Source organism: Amblyomma mixtum, chromosome 9 (genome assembly GCF_055824585.1).
Source record: "Amblyomma mixtum isolate Tamu chromosome 9, ASM5582458v1, whole genome shotgun sequence".
NCBI classification, from domain to species: domain Eukaryota; kingdom Metazoa; phylum Arthropoda; class Arachnida; order Ixodida; family Ixodidae; genus Amblyomma; species Amblyomma mixtum.
The window spans coordinates 118,756,785-118,774,068 of record NC_143020.1 but is presented as its reverse complement, the minus strand read 5'-3'; the positions used below and the strand labels follow the sequence as shown (position 1 = coordinate 118,774,068).

The window sequence follows — 17,284 nt, the reverse complement described above, 5'->3', positions numbered from 1 at the left end:
TTCAGGTCAGGGTAAGAACCATATGTGGACACATCTGAATCGCCACCCTCCGTCTACCAAACTGAATGCAAACAGTATTGGAGTGGATACTTGAGCCCCCCGTTAAAGGTGCACTGAAGAGGAATCTGAACTCGTCTTTTTGCCGCGGGCACTCAATCTGCACGTTCCGAGCATTCTTAGAAACTTCGATTTATTGCCCTGTGTGGCTGATTTTCCTAATTAAATCAAATTAACGTCCGGCTCCCGCCTTTTTTTTTAATTCTCCCTCGTACGGTGGGCGGAGTCGACCAAAGCGTGGAGTGCCTTTCAGCCAGTCCCGCGGCGGCTTGCCGCTCTGCCATCGGCGGAGTATTACGTAGTAGTCCGTAGAAGCAAATAGTCCGCGCGTATTTTTAGTTCAGCGGGCTTATTTTACGGCTATATTATCTGCGAATGAAACTATTTATTCACTAAAACCTAAAAAACAAAATAAAGTGAAAGCAAAGCCTCCAAGGAGCTGGCTGCAAGGCACTCCACGCGTTGGTCGACTCCGCCCACCGTACGAGGGAAAATTTAAAAAAAAAAGCGGGAGCCGGACGTTAATTCGATTTAATTAGGAACATCAGCCACACAGGGCAATAAATCGACGTTTCTAAGAATGCTCGGAACGTGTAGATTGAGTTCCCGTGGCAAATAGACGAGTTCAGATTCCTCTTCAGTGCACCTTTAAGGGTATGACGCCATAGTATAACGCGGTAATTATTCTCTACTTTACATTCATAGATCTCTGGGAGTCCTCATACCCCTCCTGGCGCAGTGGTGCTGCGGTTAAGGGATATGCGCCACTGCCCTGCGATGTAAGGTTCTCCCACCAGTGGGCCTTGTGCGGCCCAGGTTGCTTTTCCCGAGCGAACAGTCATTAACTCCCACCTTCCGCAATGGGCAGTTCGCTCACTATCTGGTGGGCAGGTTGTGACGACACCGCATGGTCACATGACCTAGGCGGGCCACCTTTCAGAGCCATGCCCACTATTTTTTGCTCACAACTTCGAGACCCGAATTTCTGAAGAACGGGACCTTTAACTCTCTCGCGTTAAAATCTGCAAATTCGTGAGGTCTTTTCGTCTAGAGGAATTTGGTGAAAGCTCGTTTTGGCATCACGCGTGCCTGATGCCAGAACTCTTAATTGCTTCCAGTTCCCGCCCGGGCTCCCGCCTCCTCACGCGCAGGGGCCAGGACCGTAGCTCTAGATCAGGGGTTCTCAAACTTTTTTGCTGGGAGGAACCCGAAAAGCCTTCAATAAGTTCCAGGGAACCCCCCCCCCCTCCCCGCTTTTACTTACCAGCAATGTTGTCGAGTGCATTTTTGCAAAGAGAGAGTTGCAAAAGTTAAATGTGTATTGCACAGACTAATACAAATACTAATGTGATGGGTGGTACTGCTTCCCTTTTAAGAGCAAGTCAAAGCGTGGCTCAGTAGCACTCAGAGCCAGTCTCATATCAGCTGGCGGGTCAGGGACGGTGAGGGTTCTCGCGGAACACAAGAAGACAGCCCGCGGAACCCCTGTGTTCCGCGGAACCCAGTTTGAGAACCCCTGCTCTAGATCATCCGGTTAGCAGGCTCTCAAACGACTGCTTTGAAGCCAGCCTCTGCCGCCCCGCGCAACTCCACCACAGGAGCATTAGCAGAGCAACTCGCTCGACCCTTCCCTTCCCCATCCCGTGTTTTTGCTGTGCAATCTTCGGGGAAAGACTGGAGGGGGTTCTTCCGAAGAGGCGGCGCAAACACAAGGCTTCACCAAGGCCACGTGTGTCGCTGCAGCTAATTTATGGTCGCACTCGGAGCGAAAAATGCAGTGATCACTCTTTGAAAGTCATATCAAGGACCCCTTTGGTATATTTTCTTGTTTGATTATCGTACTGTCGCTTCTTCAGTGTGGGCTTTCATTTGAATGGCTGCTCGCCTGCCATTTATCTTCTGTAGTACGATCATGGAGAGAAGCAGACGGAGCACCGGAGCTCTGGCCGAACTATAGTCCGTCTATATACCACCTACAAAAGCTGCCGTAGGAAGAGTATAAAAGCCCAAGGCCATAATAAGGTCTCTCTATGCAGAGAAGGAAAGCCAAATTCTGCCATCTGTGCCAATTTCTTGAAGATTTCTAGCCCATAACGGCGTGGGGACGCCCTCCAGAGGGTCAAACTTTTAAGCGCACTTAGGAAAATGTCAACGTTTAAGTATTTCTACCTTGATTATAAGGATCTATTAATATCAAGTTCTCTCCTACTCATTCAGCTGTGATTGCTGAATCATCGTCAGTCATCTATGCAACTTTGTTGTCGATCAGCTAACAGGCTGCAGGTCTTGCGGAAGCGCTGACAAAGCCCCAGGCTAGGTGTAAGCAGATGCCGAAAGAAAGCAGGTTTGTGCTACGGTATCTTGTCAGCAAGCTAAGTTTTGTTAGAGCGAAAGCACTACCTCACGAGGTCAAACCGGCTGACCGTCTTGTGTGAAACTTGACCTTGAGAGCGACCTTTGGCCATACCTCGGCGCCATGAGCGATGGCTGAACCAAACTTAAGACAACTCGCGCACACATCCACTCACTCGCACTCACTCATGACCACTCGCACTCCCAACCACTCACTCACATTCACACTCATGACCACTCGCGCTCACAACCACTCACTCACATTCACACTCATGACCACTCGCGCTCACAACCACTCACATTCGCATTCTTGTCCACTCACACTCACTCTCATGACCACTCGCACTCACAACCACTCACTCTCATTCGCACTCATGTTCACTCGCACTCAAAACCACTCACTCGCACTCATGTCCACTCACACTCTCAACCACTCTTGGCCACTCACACTCACAACCGCTCACTCACACTCACAACCATTCATTTACGCTCATGTCCACTCACTACATTAACGTTCATTCACCCCTAGAGTGAAGTTCGCGGTGCTGTATTTTGTTTGCCGCATCCGGTCGCGTTATTGGAATGCCCATTACGTTCTCTCTTGGGCCCTCCGCACAACCGCACAGAAAGGGGTCAGTCAACCCAGCGGGATACGGGGGGCGCCGGACAGCGCTGTTACGGGAAAGGTCAAACTCCCCTCATGGACGGAGTCGTTAGGCGGCATCCTGTGTGCACGTGTTTATGGCGAGGCGGACCCGGCTTTTGTGCCATGTCTGCAGTGGCGTGCTTTGACATATTGTCACGCTAGCTGCAGGCATGAGGAGCGACGATGAGAAACAGATGGATTGAAGTGGCTTTCCTTGAACTTGGGGCAACCGGACGTTGGAAAGCGAGTGTTCGCGAAGCTCGCAGCAGAAAAGCGTAATTATCCGAAATCGTGATGGTGGAAAGTGTGCATGTGTGTACGGTGTCGCGATGAGCTACCTTCTTTCCCCAATCATTGATTGGTCGTGTTTTCCTTCCCCAATAAGTTATTGGGTGGATGTTTGTACAGTGACCTGATTGGTTATTCTCCCCACCGAGGGCGGGGAATTAGGTTTTAAAGCCAGCTGTTTCGACAGGACCGAGGGCTGGTTTCGTCACGTAGAAGTACGAGCCAGTCAAGTGTAAATATGTTTTCTCCTTGCTTGTATCTTTCTTTGTGCTTTTAATTGTTATAAAAAGTTAACCTCTCCAGAAGTGTCCTCTTGCAATGTGATTGAGCAATTCGAATCTGTAAGACGTCAAGAATCCTACAAGTATCATCTTCAACTGCAATACACCTCTACGAGATCTTAAGAGAGGATTTCAACTTGCGCAGCCGTAGAGGGGACATTTTTAACTCCTAGTATAGCCCAGTTTTCACAGTTTCGATGCTCGAAGAAAGTAGTCACTTATCACGCATCTTCCATGGCCCGAGCCAATGTTGCACACATGTGCTTCCGCGCTTGCTGCTCAGACGATAAGGGCCTTTTTAGCGTTAGCTAAGAGGATTAGGCAGGTTTTGAACAATGTCGAACTAATAATGATAAGTTTGCCTTGAAAATTACCTGTCCGTGAGTACGCATGAGCACCTCGGAGGAAAGTGGCCTTTCCGCGGCGTGATAAATCGAGTGTGATTTTAAAAACCTCGAGCGAGTTCCTCACGCATCGGAAAATGGCTGGAATGGGCCACAAGTACAGATTTTTTGTGGGGAAAACGGATCCAAAGAAGAGCGGCCGGTTTTTAATCCCTTTACAATAGCCCCTTCAGCTTACTTTGGGTCATTGTTAAAGGTGCCCTGCGACGTAGATAGGCATGGGGTCTTTATTCTTTGTATGCAGAGTAAGGGACATTGTGATTCCCGAACGCGCAATGAGATCACCTAAATCATAATATTTGATATTTTAATCTTCGCTATAAATGCTTGTTTCGAGCCGATGGTGTCGCAACGCGGCGGCCATTTGCGGCAGCGGAAATGAGGTGGCATCCAGATAGAGCGCTGCCTTTCTCATTGGTTGGGCGTCCAGTTTGCATATTGTTCCTTTATACTTGCGAAATGAATCCAAAATATTGTGTCTCTGAGTACTGAAAGCTTTTCGCATGCCACAAAAACTGGAAAGAAGCAGGGAAAGCGAACGAAAACTAACAAGAATACAGTAGGGGCGACACTTTCCATTCCTCTTCAAACCTTCGTGGCGGCAAGCTCTGTTCAAAAAACGTTGGCCTAAACCAGAAAGCGCGCGCGTCGAGACCGGCCGTGACCATACCAAGACGGCAGCGAAAAAAAAATGCCAGTCGACACACCTTGCCCAGAATTGGGAAGAGAAAGGTCGGACAGGAGACGGGAGTCGAGTTTGGGGGGGAGGGGGGCTTCTGCCGACAGCCTTCCAGTCCGACTAAAAAAGAAACTTCGGGGGGCTTCCTTTGTTGTTAGTCACTCCTGCCCTGTTTACGGCGTCGCGTACACGGGGGGAAGACGCCGCCAAATCCCGGCTGTCTACAGCCCCGACAAAGCAACAACTGCATGCGCGCTTCCGCTCGTGTGCGCTAGGAGCGGTTCTGATTGGTAGCGCCCGATCTCGGTACTGGGTGAGTGAAATGGGCGAGCGAAGTGCGTTTTCGTCTGAGCTTTTCATTTCGAGTTTTCAGAGTGGAATAACTTTCGTTTGCATGCTCCGATTTCAATAATTCTTTTTTCTCTGGTCTCTGGAAAGCATGATGAATCTATTTAATGACATTAACTGGTTGTGAGAAAATCATCGCGGTGCCCCTTTAAGAGCGGGGTTGGCTGTGTCCAGCCAACCTGCATCTAGAGCAGGTATGCATGGCCGATATGTGAAGAGGCCTGCATCGCATTATGTTGTCGGCGATGCACTCAATTACCTGTCTGAAGGAGACTTGAGAAGCCAGCGCAGTGGCCTCGCTTGAAGATGGTGAGTGCGGAGACCACGAGCGCATCTGCCTAGGCATCAAGAGTGCGCAAACACTGCAACTAGTTATTCTGCTGTAGTCCACCGCGTTATTTGTCGAGGAAATGTCGTTCGTGGAAGGATATGTATGCAGCTAACTTGTGAGCCATTTTGCACTGCATGCCCTTTTGAAGCGGTCGTTGCCGAGGGAAAAACCCTATGGAGAAGTTTTTGAAGGAAATCGGATACCATCCGATGATTCAAAGGATTCCTCATTCTGCCGAGATATCAGTGTGGGAATAATTGTTGAAATTGGAACGCGCAAACAAAAGTTATTCCACTGAAAACATTGAAAACTGCACGATAAACAATCTCATTGCACACGCTCATTTCACTTGGCCAGTGCCGAATATTGGGTCCCAGAAATCAGAAACACGCCTTGTGCACATGCAACGAAAGCTTGTATGCATTTTTGACTTGGCAGGGCAGCCTGCATTCCGCGTACATCATTCAGATGGGTGCATTTTCATGACCCTAAAAAAAAAATACTTTTTGTGCTCTGGGGGAGAGCGTATGGGAGCTTAATCCTCAACCCTTTCAGCTTCTTGGAGCAGTCCATTTTCCAACTTCCCGCACCCTTCGACCTAGTTATGCAACGGGCCTCTGTGCCCCCCTCCCGCAACCCCTTTCTACACCCCCCCCCCCCCCCCCCTTCCTTTCTGTTCTCTTTTCGTCACAGTATTGGCTGTGGTGTCCGTCGGACGGTTTTTCTTTGCTGCTTTCTCGGTATTGGCAGTTTGAATAGCAGCACTCACTTGCAGGATACTTTTAGGCGAATCAAGAACTGTTGCCTCTACCTTCATTCTAATTAGCTCCCATTCGCTTGTGCTGCTTTTCTTTTGTAGTCTTTTCTCGACCAGAAATGGGACAATTCTGACGGACATTATATTTTAGATCCCTTTCCCGAGTAAAGAAGAATAAAGTCCGAACTGTTCGTCCAACGAATCGAAAAAGGCGCGGCATTTTTGGTGCTCACCTCCTATCCACTGCCGAAAATCGCCACAATGTTTCGCTACCACCGGCACGAAACAAGCATTTGTGGAGCAGATTATAACATCAGGTATTACCACTTCGGCTATCTGCTCAGCGTTAAGGCATCACCATGACTGATGATGTGGATGCAAAAAATAAAAATCACATGCTTGATTAGGGCCGGAGGGCTTCTTCAAGAATAATGACAGAAGCAAGAGCCTCTGCTGTTACCTAAAAGCGCGATAGGTCTTCGCGTCGTTTCCGGGCTTCAGCCGCACTTGTGCAGTTCAAGAGCCGGGCCAAGTAGGTCAGGTTCTCCGCGTTGACAATGGATGGCTCTGCCTGTTCCGCGTCCGGACCAAAAAAAAAAATTACTAGCACAGCAGAGCTCTGCAATTCACACACACCGGGGCACATAAAAAAACCTACGCGTCCGTTACAGTACGTAAGATCCCACTGCAATTCACACACACCGGGGCACATAAAAAAACCTACGCGTCCGTTACAGTACGTAAGATCCCACCTTACGCTAGTTTATGCTCAGAAGCGCAGTATTCATTCTAAAACTATCGCGTAAACGATCTCATTTTAAACTATTGCAGCATAATTATGGAAACTCATACTTTTTCCAAAGTTTCGAAGTCTGTGTATGCAAAGCGGATTCAGTACAATGCCTGTCGCACGGAATTCAAAGCATACAGAGAGAAAACTTCCCATCAACAAGAACGGGTGCTTAGGCGGAATCGTAGTTTTTGCCCTTGGGTGAGCGCTGCATGCAACGAAATATGGAGCGGAGCAGAATCAAGAAGTTTAGAAGCAGTGTTCGCATAGTCGAGAGTTCGACTGAATTTTGCCTGGTCAGGCATCGCAATAATTATTTTAACTGCCACCTGCCAATGCACGCAGTTCGGTCACAATCCGGTGGGCAGGTTGTGACAATGCCACAAGGTTACGTGATGTAGGTGACTCACCTGCCTCCAAGGCTGCTTCTGTTGGGATTTTTCGTGGATTTTGTTACGAAAGCAATACTACTGGAGCCCAGCTCGGCTAGTCGCGTATGCTCGTGGTGGTGCGGCTACCAAACGACCTTGAGTCGCCGTTGCCTAGCAAACGCTTCAGCTTCGCTCCAACCCGAGTTCTCGAGCTTACCTGGGTAGGCTCGGTTAAGTTCGGTCAAGTTCGTAGTAGCGTAGCGGCAGTTGCGCGAGAGGCTGCTAGGAGAGAGCAACATGGGTCGCACAATCCCGACGGGTGGCTGTGATAGAAACAGCCACCTGCCAATGCAGTAGCGCATCGCTTAACCGATTGCACCACTGCGTCACGGGGGATATGAGGACTCCCAGGGATCTGTGAATGTAGAAAATGACCTTCTGTATATATGGGAATTAACCCACTAGGCTATCGCGTCACATGCTTAAGGCGGAGCTTAAGTGCCACCTCCAATTAAAGAATGAACACCTGCTTTCGCAGGTCTACTCGGTTTAATTAAGTTAAACCCCCACCATTTTTTTTCTCTCGCGGTCAACGACGCTGGCGACGCCGGATATTCTGCGACGCGAGCTCCTTACCGCTATCGTGTTAGGAGTGAAAAGTTTGCCAATGTCGAGCCGCATTAATCAGTGCTCAATTTCCTTTCAGGTATAGAGGAGATAGCAGTAGTGCTGCCTGTATACTTAGGAGCCTTAGAATAATTAGCAGCCTAACCGAATACTTGGTTGTTTATTTTGCTCTTGTGCTAAGTATTTAAGTACGTAATACCATAAGCCCGAGTCAATAAGGATCCAAATATTGCATCATAAAGAGCTATCGAATTTATTGCCAAGTTTTAAGGTTCCATTGTATTTCTTTAGAATGAGCTGAAATGAGTCCTTTTTGTTTCAGGAGGATTCCCATTGCAATCAGGAGATGTGAGGAAGTTTCAACTTCATTGTTATTTGAATTGCTTATGCGATGGAGCAATGCAAAATCGATCTAGCTTGTCCAACTGAGTTTTCTGACATCTCTGTGATGTCAGGTTACGTGCCACCTAATCCAGAATCTCTGAGAGTTTTAAAAGAAAGAAAAAGTCATACCAGAAATTGCGTCACGTCCCCTGGCCGTTTTTTCGATCGGGCTAGCTGCAGTGATTTGCATTTGTGTTGAAATAATAACTTATACGGTAGGAAATATCTCCCATGCAATCTTACTCCTCGTTTTTTGTTCGCATGCAACAGGAGCGATATTGAATCAGGATTTTCTCTACGGACGACCGAATCCGATACTTCGAAATTACAGTTATCAAAAGCAGCGGCACCTCAATCACAAAACTGAATTAGAAAGCGTGGCTGAAAGTGGCCGGCACGAATTTTCAGTTTTTTTTTTTTGTTCTGAAATGGGACACACCTTCGAGCGACTATGAACGACATTATAACCATGAATTTCTGCCATGTGAGCCACAACAATAAGCAGAAAACTCTATTTAAAACTTGGTTTGCGCACATTTTCGGGCGCTTGCAATATTCAGATAGTTCCTGGAGAGAGAAAAGGCTGGTCGGCAAGAACTTCGGTGTGATGCCTACGCTAGGCTCCCGCACGCCCATCATGTGGAAGATGTCAGACCGGCTGTACAGGCTTCTTCTTATGTGGCGGGTGTGCGGGTGTTTCTTCGTGTCGAGTTTAAATCGCGCAGATCTTAATCGAGCCAGAGTCACTTGGAAGTCTCGCTACATCGTCTACTCTCTGCTATGTGCCACACTGCTCTTTTCATTCAGGATATCTGATTTTTACACGCATACTCAAAGCGTTAGCGGCGCCCGATTCGCAGTTTCTAATTCTCTCTACACAGTCATGAAGGCCATCATCGGCTTGGAAAGTGTCATCGTATTTCTTGTCATGGCCTTCAGACCTGGAGCCATTCTGCGTTTCCTTCGTAACGCGCAGTCTTTTGAAAGGTCATTAGCCCTTCCCAGCCTCTATCGCCCTCAGAGAGTGTGCCTCGAAACGCATCTCCTTAAAGCTTCGCTCTTCGTTTCTTTCGTCATCTACACTCTCATGCTTTTTCCTTTGTTCTTGGTGGTCGCTTACAGGCATCTGAACTTCATTAAAATCCTGGAGCAAGTGTACTCGGCCGCATCCACCGTTTTGTTCATACTCTGTGACTATGGAAACGAAGCTACGATTCGAGTCATTTGCGAAGTTCTGGTGAACTACGTCACAATTCAACTGAACGTTCTGGAACAGAAGCGAAAATCTCGTTTAACTATCACAGATGTTGAATGTCTTCGGAGTAGCATGTTCACCATAAAGAGCCTCAAGGAGGAGATTAATGTTGTTTTGGAGCCATGCATCGTGCTATTCTGCCTGAGGGCCTTCAGCGTTGTCTGCATATGCAGCTACATGTTTGTTCTGCTTGGTTTCGCTCAGGGCATCAGAGAGTTCCTCATGTTCTTTATTCTGTACTCTCTCTATTCTCTCTACGTGACGTCCAGCCTGATTGATCTCGCTTTGATGAGCCACGCTTTGGAAAAAGAGGTATGTAGTAAGTATTCAGCATTAGACAACCCAACCTGACACAATTCACAGTAAAGAGGTTACCATATCTTTTAACACGTTCAGACACCTCTCGCTTTTTCTGTTTGAAAAGTTTTTGACGTACTGAATAATACCGGCTTGCCGAAATAATGCCAAATGTCTGTCTTGTAAGCGTGAAACGTCTACTGTGTTTTCGATTGCCATGTACACAATTGAGCGTAAAAGTTTTGTGATAATAACTAAACGTTAGGATGCATCGTAGGAGCGAAAGAAATAAACGCTCAAGGCTCCATACAAACTCAAAAAATGGCATCATAAAATCATTCTGTATGGCTACGCTGAAGCCCACTGACTAACTTCCTGTTTTCACTAATACAGGATGAGTTTTAAAACGTTACGAACTTTTACTGTAAAAAGTGTGAGAGATAAGTCGGTGCGGTATGTTGAGTTGAATTTTACAGCAAAGAAAAGATTATGCACTTCATATGGATCAATAATAAACGATTAATTAACTAAAATTCACAAATCATTTTTTTTGTTACAGTTTAGGAACAACAAAGTTATATTGCGAAATTTATGGCTGTCCGTATGAAAGATGAGTTGTGTTTTAAAATTTTCTTAATCGCTAATGTCGTTCGAAATATCAAACTTCAAAAATACCCATTTGAAAGCTGGTTGAGTTGGCTTCCGCGCTTTGCTTTTTTATAAAATGATATCTCTCGCGCCGCTTATTCGTCTAATACAGGTGCAGTTGGTGTATTTGATATTGCAGAAAAAGTTAAATTGATTTCACTGACGGTGTCCCGTGCAGGGACGCCATTTTATAATTAGGTAGCGCGGGAGAGTCAACTCAAAAAAACTTTCAAATGAATATTATCACGTCCGATATTTCTGTGCACATTGCAAATAAATAAAATTGAAGAACAGGCTCACCTTCGATATCGACGGCCATAAATTTGGCAGTATTGCCTTGCCTTCTGAAATCAAAAGTAGAAAGTTTATTTGTTAATTTATGTTCATTATTCGTCTGATTATTGTTCCATATTAGGTATACAATGTCCGCCTTGCCAAACAATCTAGCTCAACAGACCGCACCGACTTGACCCTTACAGTATTTGAAATAAAAATTTGTAAATGTTAAGAAGTCACTCTGTATTACTTTACTTTGGTACCTTGCTAACAGAAAAAAAACCCGAATTGCGATATAAAGTGTGTTAGGTTCATCTGATAGGGGTAGCCTATCCAGAGAAAAAGACTTTTTCCAAGTACTCATTTCGATATGCAACGTCTGATGGTTTGATACAGATCAAAAAGACGACGAGATGCTAGGGCTCAGAGAACTTTGTGATGATGCCTTCTGTCAGAGCAGTCAATATGTTATTTAACACGCTAGCACTCACCCTAATAAATAGTTTGTGTAAAAATTTTTCGCTCACCACACCGTGTGAAATAGCAGGCAAAAGTGACGCCTTAGTATTACTCGTGTCTTCAATGAAGATCTTCCGTCTAGGGCATATACGGCATTAACATGATAGTTTAAACGTATTAAGGAAGTCTTTCGAGTCTTTAACGTTTTCGAACGAGCACTTCGCGAAACCATGCCGTTTTGTAAAACAAGGCACATCATGCGCCATGGGATGAGGTCTTGTAGTAAACAGACTAACTAGTACAATGGTCCGTCCATCCTTCGATACCTTAACGCGTACAACGAGCGCTATAGCCTCGAGTGAAGTCCGCTTAAAGCACGGTATCTCGGGCTCAAAAACAGATGTGGAATCCTGTAGTATAAAGGCTAGATTATTGCCAAAGAGGAAACCATGTTCAGCTAATACTGTAAATAGAGTACGTTACTTCTCACTCGAAAATGGCTTGAATTTGCAGTGAAATTGAGAAGCTTCTTGTGGAAAGTTTAGGCAGCATCTGTAGAGGCCGTCGTACGCACTGAAAAGCGTTAAACAGCCCATCCCTGGTTTCTGTTCGGTCTATTTGTTGCTGATATTTGAGGCTCTTAATGCTCCCGATACACCTAAAGAACGGACGGTACTGGTACTTTTTCATTATTCGTATAATGCGAAGACGTTGTTGCATGGAGCGATGTAATGGTTTTTCATTTGAAGTAGCACTACTAATACAAATGGATTTCTTTTTCAGACAGAAAAGGTGAAGGTGGCACTCGCCGATGTGACCACGGCTGGCTTCTCACATGAATGCATTTCGCAGGTAAGGAAGCGATTGGTGTCACGAAAAGGAGATGCAGTCCTCATGAGACCTAACCATAGTTTAAAATAACGATCATGAGACCTGACCATCGTTTAAAATAATTATTTGCTGTGCCATCAAGCGATCCATGTCTCGCCAGTAAAAAACTTCGAACAGTGGAGTGCCAATATTTGTCACGTTGGGAAGAGAATGCTTGCCGCCGTCGTAGAGTGAGGCTTCATAGAGATGAAGAGTGCAGCATGGAGCGGGGCACAATATGAATGCATGTGGGCCAGCATTCTCGAATGCAGCCATCAGCCGTGAGTCTCATAGACGGGGACAAGCGAGTGCTGTTATTATTGTCATCATTGAAGGCCAGTCGCGAAGTAAATTTATTAGCTCTTAATGATTTGTTTCTCTGTTACTTTTCTGTTACAGATCAATTTCGTACACGACACCATCGAACCTCGTGAGATGTGCCTGTCTGGATCGGGATTCTTTGTTGTCAACTCAATGATACTAGTTGCCGTGAGTAGAATGAGGAGTTTAGACATTCCTTCTCTTTTGAAAATGATCAAGAGTATGAAATCAGTGAGTTTCTGACGGCCGCTTTGGGTTTGTCATTAATGAAAGGTGCACTAAAGAGGAATCTGGACTCGTCTTTTTACCGCGGGAACTCGATCTACACTTTCCGAGTATTCTTAGAAACTGCGAATTATTTTCCTGTGAGGCTGATTTTTCTCATTTAAATCAGATTAAATTTCCCAGCTCCCCCCTTTTTATGAACTCGCCGATGACGGTAGGAGGAGTCAACTAACGCGTGGAGTGTCTTTCAGACAGTCGCACGCCGGCTTAGCTTTCGCTTTTATTTTGTTTTTTAGGTTTACGTGAATAAATAGATCCAGTTAGACTACATAGCCGCTAATTAGGCCCGTGCAAATAAAAATACACGTGGACTCTTTGCTTTCGCCGACAGCTACTTATCACTCCGCCGAAGGCTGAGCGGCAAGTTGCCACAGGACTGGCTGAAAGGTTGGCTGACTCCTCCTGCCGTCAGCGGTTAGTTCAAAAAAAGGCGGGAGCCGGGATGTCTAACCCGATTTAAATTAGGGAAATTGGCCGCACAGGACAATAATGCGACGTTTCTAAGAATGCTCAGAACGTGTAGATCGAGTTCCCGCTGTAAAAAGACGAGTACAGATTCCTCTTTGGTGCATCTTTAAGAAAATGTGTAGATTCTAAATAACATGCCGTACATACTGTTCTATGGAAGTTTTTCTCTGCGGTAAAGAAGATCAACGAAGAAAAAACAAACATTTACGAAATTGAAATTGTGTCGAGCAATGACTGGAAGGAAAGCTTAAGCAAGGATTTACAAAAAGCTATTCCAATGGAGTTATGCTGGTCTCATTGTCGAATGGTGTGCATACTGCTTTCGTCCATTTTTTTCCGAATCTCTGTCTCTTTTTTTGATTGTTTAAGGCAACGAACAGTATCGGCTGCTGTATGATAAGCACGGAAGCATTTAGGCCACGCTTTCTGAGATTGGAAGAGGTTTCAAGTTAAAGTTTTTTAAGTGTTTCATCAAAGATTTCTGCTTGATGTGGCACACTGTGCTTATGTTAGAATGATAGTATTAGATATTTATCGAAGAGGTGTGAGCCTGCCAATATAAATTCTTCTGGAAGCTGAGAAACATGATTAGGTGACAGGCCATTCGGTTTGCACGTATTTGTTAACCCTGGAATATTTTCTTAAAGCTGGCGGTTGCTTAACTTTGGTTATACATGATGCAACATGCAGTGAGAGCGAACCGCTAAAATATTTATGGTACAGGTAAGATCGGCACTAAAGTAACGTTGTCGGTATTCGCGCAGAGCAAAAAACATAATTGTTCTACTTATCTCGATTTCTGAAAACCTGTTCAAGCAATCAGCTTTTCAATGTTATTTTAGGCACGTGAAACGTATCCTTAAGACAAGCTGAAGAGCATCAAATGGAATGGAAAAAAATGTGTTCAGGGAGCATTTTTTTCACGCCGGTATAACTTCATTGCGAATGATTTCCGGGAATTTAACAGATTGCGCCCAAGCCAAAATTTGCACGGAAAGAGCGCGAGCTTCAAACATCCTTTGCTCCTGGCAATTCTTTCGTGGTTTAGAAGAACTTCTTGTTGGGCAAGTTGGTGCATTGCTTTGAAGGAACCAAGTTGCGCTATAAAAAAGACAGCCACAGCAAAAAGCCAAGGAGACAGACAGAGCGTGGATCTGTCTGGATGTTCGTCTGGATCTGTCTGGATCTTCGTGTCTCGGTGGATCTATTTGAGACCCTGTCATGGAAAATTCTGCGTACAGATTGGACAACAGACAGATAGATATGTGGAGGCAGAGGTTTCATATGCCTGCAGCTTCTTGCGCGTATTCGGTAGCACAATCAGATTAGAAGAACAAACGGGTTCCTGCGCTCAGTCTGTCTCCTTGGCTTTTTCCTGTGGCTGTCTTTTTTATAGCGCAACTTGGTTCCTCCAAATCTTCCGTAGTTACCGCTGCCACAGTGCGCCCGAGACAGCGCAACCGTAGTAGCAACGAGTCAATTGCCTTGTGCACGCCTGCAGCTTCTTGCGCTTATTCGGTAGCGCAATCAGATTAGAAGAACAAACGGGTTCCTGCGCCAATTACAATACTCGTCATTTGCTTAGACGCTGTCCAAACTTTACTCTGAAAATTTTCGTGTCTCGGTGGATCTATTTGAGACCCTGCCATGGAAAATTCTACGTACAGATTGGACAACAGACAGATAGATACGTGCAGGCAGAGGTTTCATATAAAGTTGTTTCTGGGATGCCTTTAAAAACTATGCAGTCACCAACTATGTAAACCTTAAGTTGCATCATTTCCCACGTCTTGAAAAGCTTTTCAAAAGGCGAGAGTTTGTGAGAACATAGTTTAGTTAGTGGTCAAACAAAAGTGAGCTGCTTCATGTTCATTGTAACATGATGCAGGTCACATTTATGTACCTGTTAGCCCACGTACCAATGCTGCGAACATGAGCCTGACGAACAAACATCAGAGGCGAGGTCTGTTATTTTTCAGTGTGCCTCGGAACTGACGCAGTTTCTTATGTCCTGTGCCCCGCCGAGCACGCAGACAAAATTTGGAAATTCAGGAAAAGATAATTACATTATCTGTTGGCATTCGAAGGAACATAATATAAACGTCTGAAAAAATGAGCGGCACAATTTACACTCTGGGCCTCAAAGACGATACAAGTCAGGTAATTTTGACCAGTTATGTGAGTTATTTATTTTATTAAAACTACGCCTACTGCATTTTGCAAGTTCCAGGGGTACTGCATCAGTGGCTGTTGCTCAATTTGTGAACCTGCTTATTCCATTTATGCAGACAATGAAAGGGGAATGAGGGGCTCGTTACAAATATGAGAGAAGCCAACAGCCACAGAAACCAAGGGGCACAGGAGATTTTTAATTATTTTTTTATTTTTATATATATTTTCATTTATTTTGTAGTGTTTTTATTTTTATTATTGACATTTATTATTTTATGTAAATAATTATAATTAATATAATTATTTATTATTTAGTTTTTATTTTTACAAAATAAATAAATTAATTAAAAATCCCCTGTACCCCTTGGTTTCTGTGGCTGTTGGCTTCTCTCTCATTCCATTTATGTGGGATATCCTAGGCATTCCTACAGTAAAGAAGAAACTAATGAAAATGAAACCCACCGCCTGAAAATTAATAACCTAGAAACTTAAACGTAGAACGTCTTATGTACTGGTTAAATATTACGCGTATTTTATTCGTGTCAAGCTTTGGGCTGCACACGCGGCTAAAGCGTCACAAGTCCTAGCATTATAGACATAGCCCCTTATTCTTTCCTTGCATTTTAATTGATTCCTCTTTGCTGTCCAATCAACCCCCTCCCCCCACCGCGCACACACGTGCACACACACATGCACATACACACGTAATATCGGTGCAAGCGAGAAAGCACTGCATCATTGTTGGTTGTGGCTCTCTGATTCGTTGTGGTTCGCAGTGCAAACGCAAATTGGTTTTTCGATCGCAATCGTTATTTTGAATGTTCACAGCTTATATTTAGCGCTTGTAATAAAATAATTTATTTCCTGTCAGGTCGCGGAGGCAGCCGTCACCTACAGCGTGATCCTCATACCAGCAGGCGATGCTCTCGTCGGCGATTTGCGATCGGTAAACGAATCCTCCACTCTACAAGGAAACGTCACAAATCTGCTGGGAAAATAATGTGTTGAACTATATGGCATACTTAAATAAAGTTGATGCGTATCCAACTGAGCTCAGCGAAATCTTCGGCACAAGCGATGCATTAAAACTGGTGCGTTGCTATGTGTAATGTTTCCAAATGTATGTTGTTAATATCTGCAGCAAAATGTTACTATCACTGCTGATTGCGCATGCTCGGACCACAGGGCAACAGTAGTACTCTAGAAACACGGCCACACGTGCCAACCGCGGACGAAAATGCGCTATCAAGACCGATAAAGGTATACCGGTGTTATTAAAACTTCAGAAGCAAAACAAAGACACGGCATATAAGAGATTGAAGCGCTTGTCGGTCATTGTCTTGACTTAAACAATTTTAAGAAGTTGTACTAAGATGGTGTAAGCGGCTTAAGAAACAGCTTTTCGTTTTAAGTTCAAGCATGTCGAGACAACCAACGGGCTGGTCAGTACATGACAATGTCCGAGGGGTAGCACAAACACTAATATTATGGCCGCGTCGGCTATGTTTTGATTTAGTACTTTCCTTTGAAGGGAAGCCTGCAAAAGGGGCCGGACTTATTCGATTCTGTGTTATATTTAGTGCAGGCGAGGGAAGGTTCCAGAGATGACGACTGATGTGAAAACAGCCATGTTGCATTTGTTGCATTGCGGGCAGGCTCATAGACAGCACTGTGAACCCATCTCCAAGCAACATGAGCGCAGGGAAACACCATGAGCCCCGCTCGCTAACAGACACGTAATGAGCGTTACCCATTCCTTCTTTGACACGAGTACTAGAATGTCAGCCAATGTCGTCGTAATGTGGCTAGAAGTAGTTTGCAAAGTGAGAAAAAGCAACCGATTTTAGTCTCGGAAGTGAGAAAAACGAAGTAGAAAGCGGGATAGCATTAACTTCAATCCTCGAGTCTGAAAGCAAGC

General features: G+C 45.1%; 1 protein-coding gene across 1 annotated transcript in view; it reads left to right on the top strand.

Moving 5' to 3' along the window:
* LOC149330953 (uncharacterized) overlaps window positions 1–16,576 on the top strand; it is a 93,438-nt gene extending 76,862 nt beyond the window's left edge. The window contains exons 2-4 of the mRNA XM_089560029.1: window positions 12,034–12,102; window positions 12,520–12,609; window positions 16,238–16,576. Coding sequence (XP_089416155.1) covers window positions 12,034–12,102; window positions 12,520–12,609; window positions 16,238–16,366 — 288 coding nt within the window. The 3' untranslated portion in view covers window positions 16,367–16,576. The remainder of the gene's footprint in view (window positions 1–12,033; window positions 12,103–12,519; window positions 12,610–16,237) is intronic.
* The last annotated feature ends 708 nt before the right edge of the window (window positions 16,577–17,284 follow it).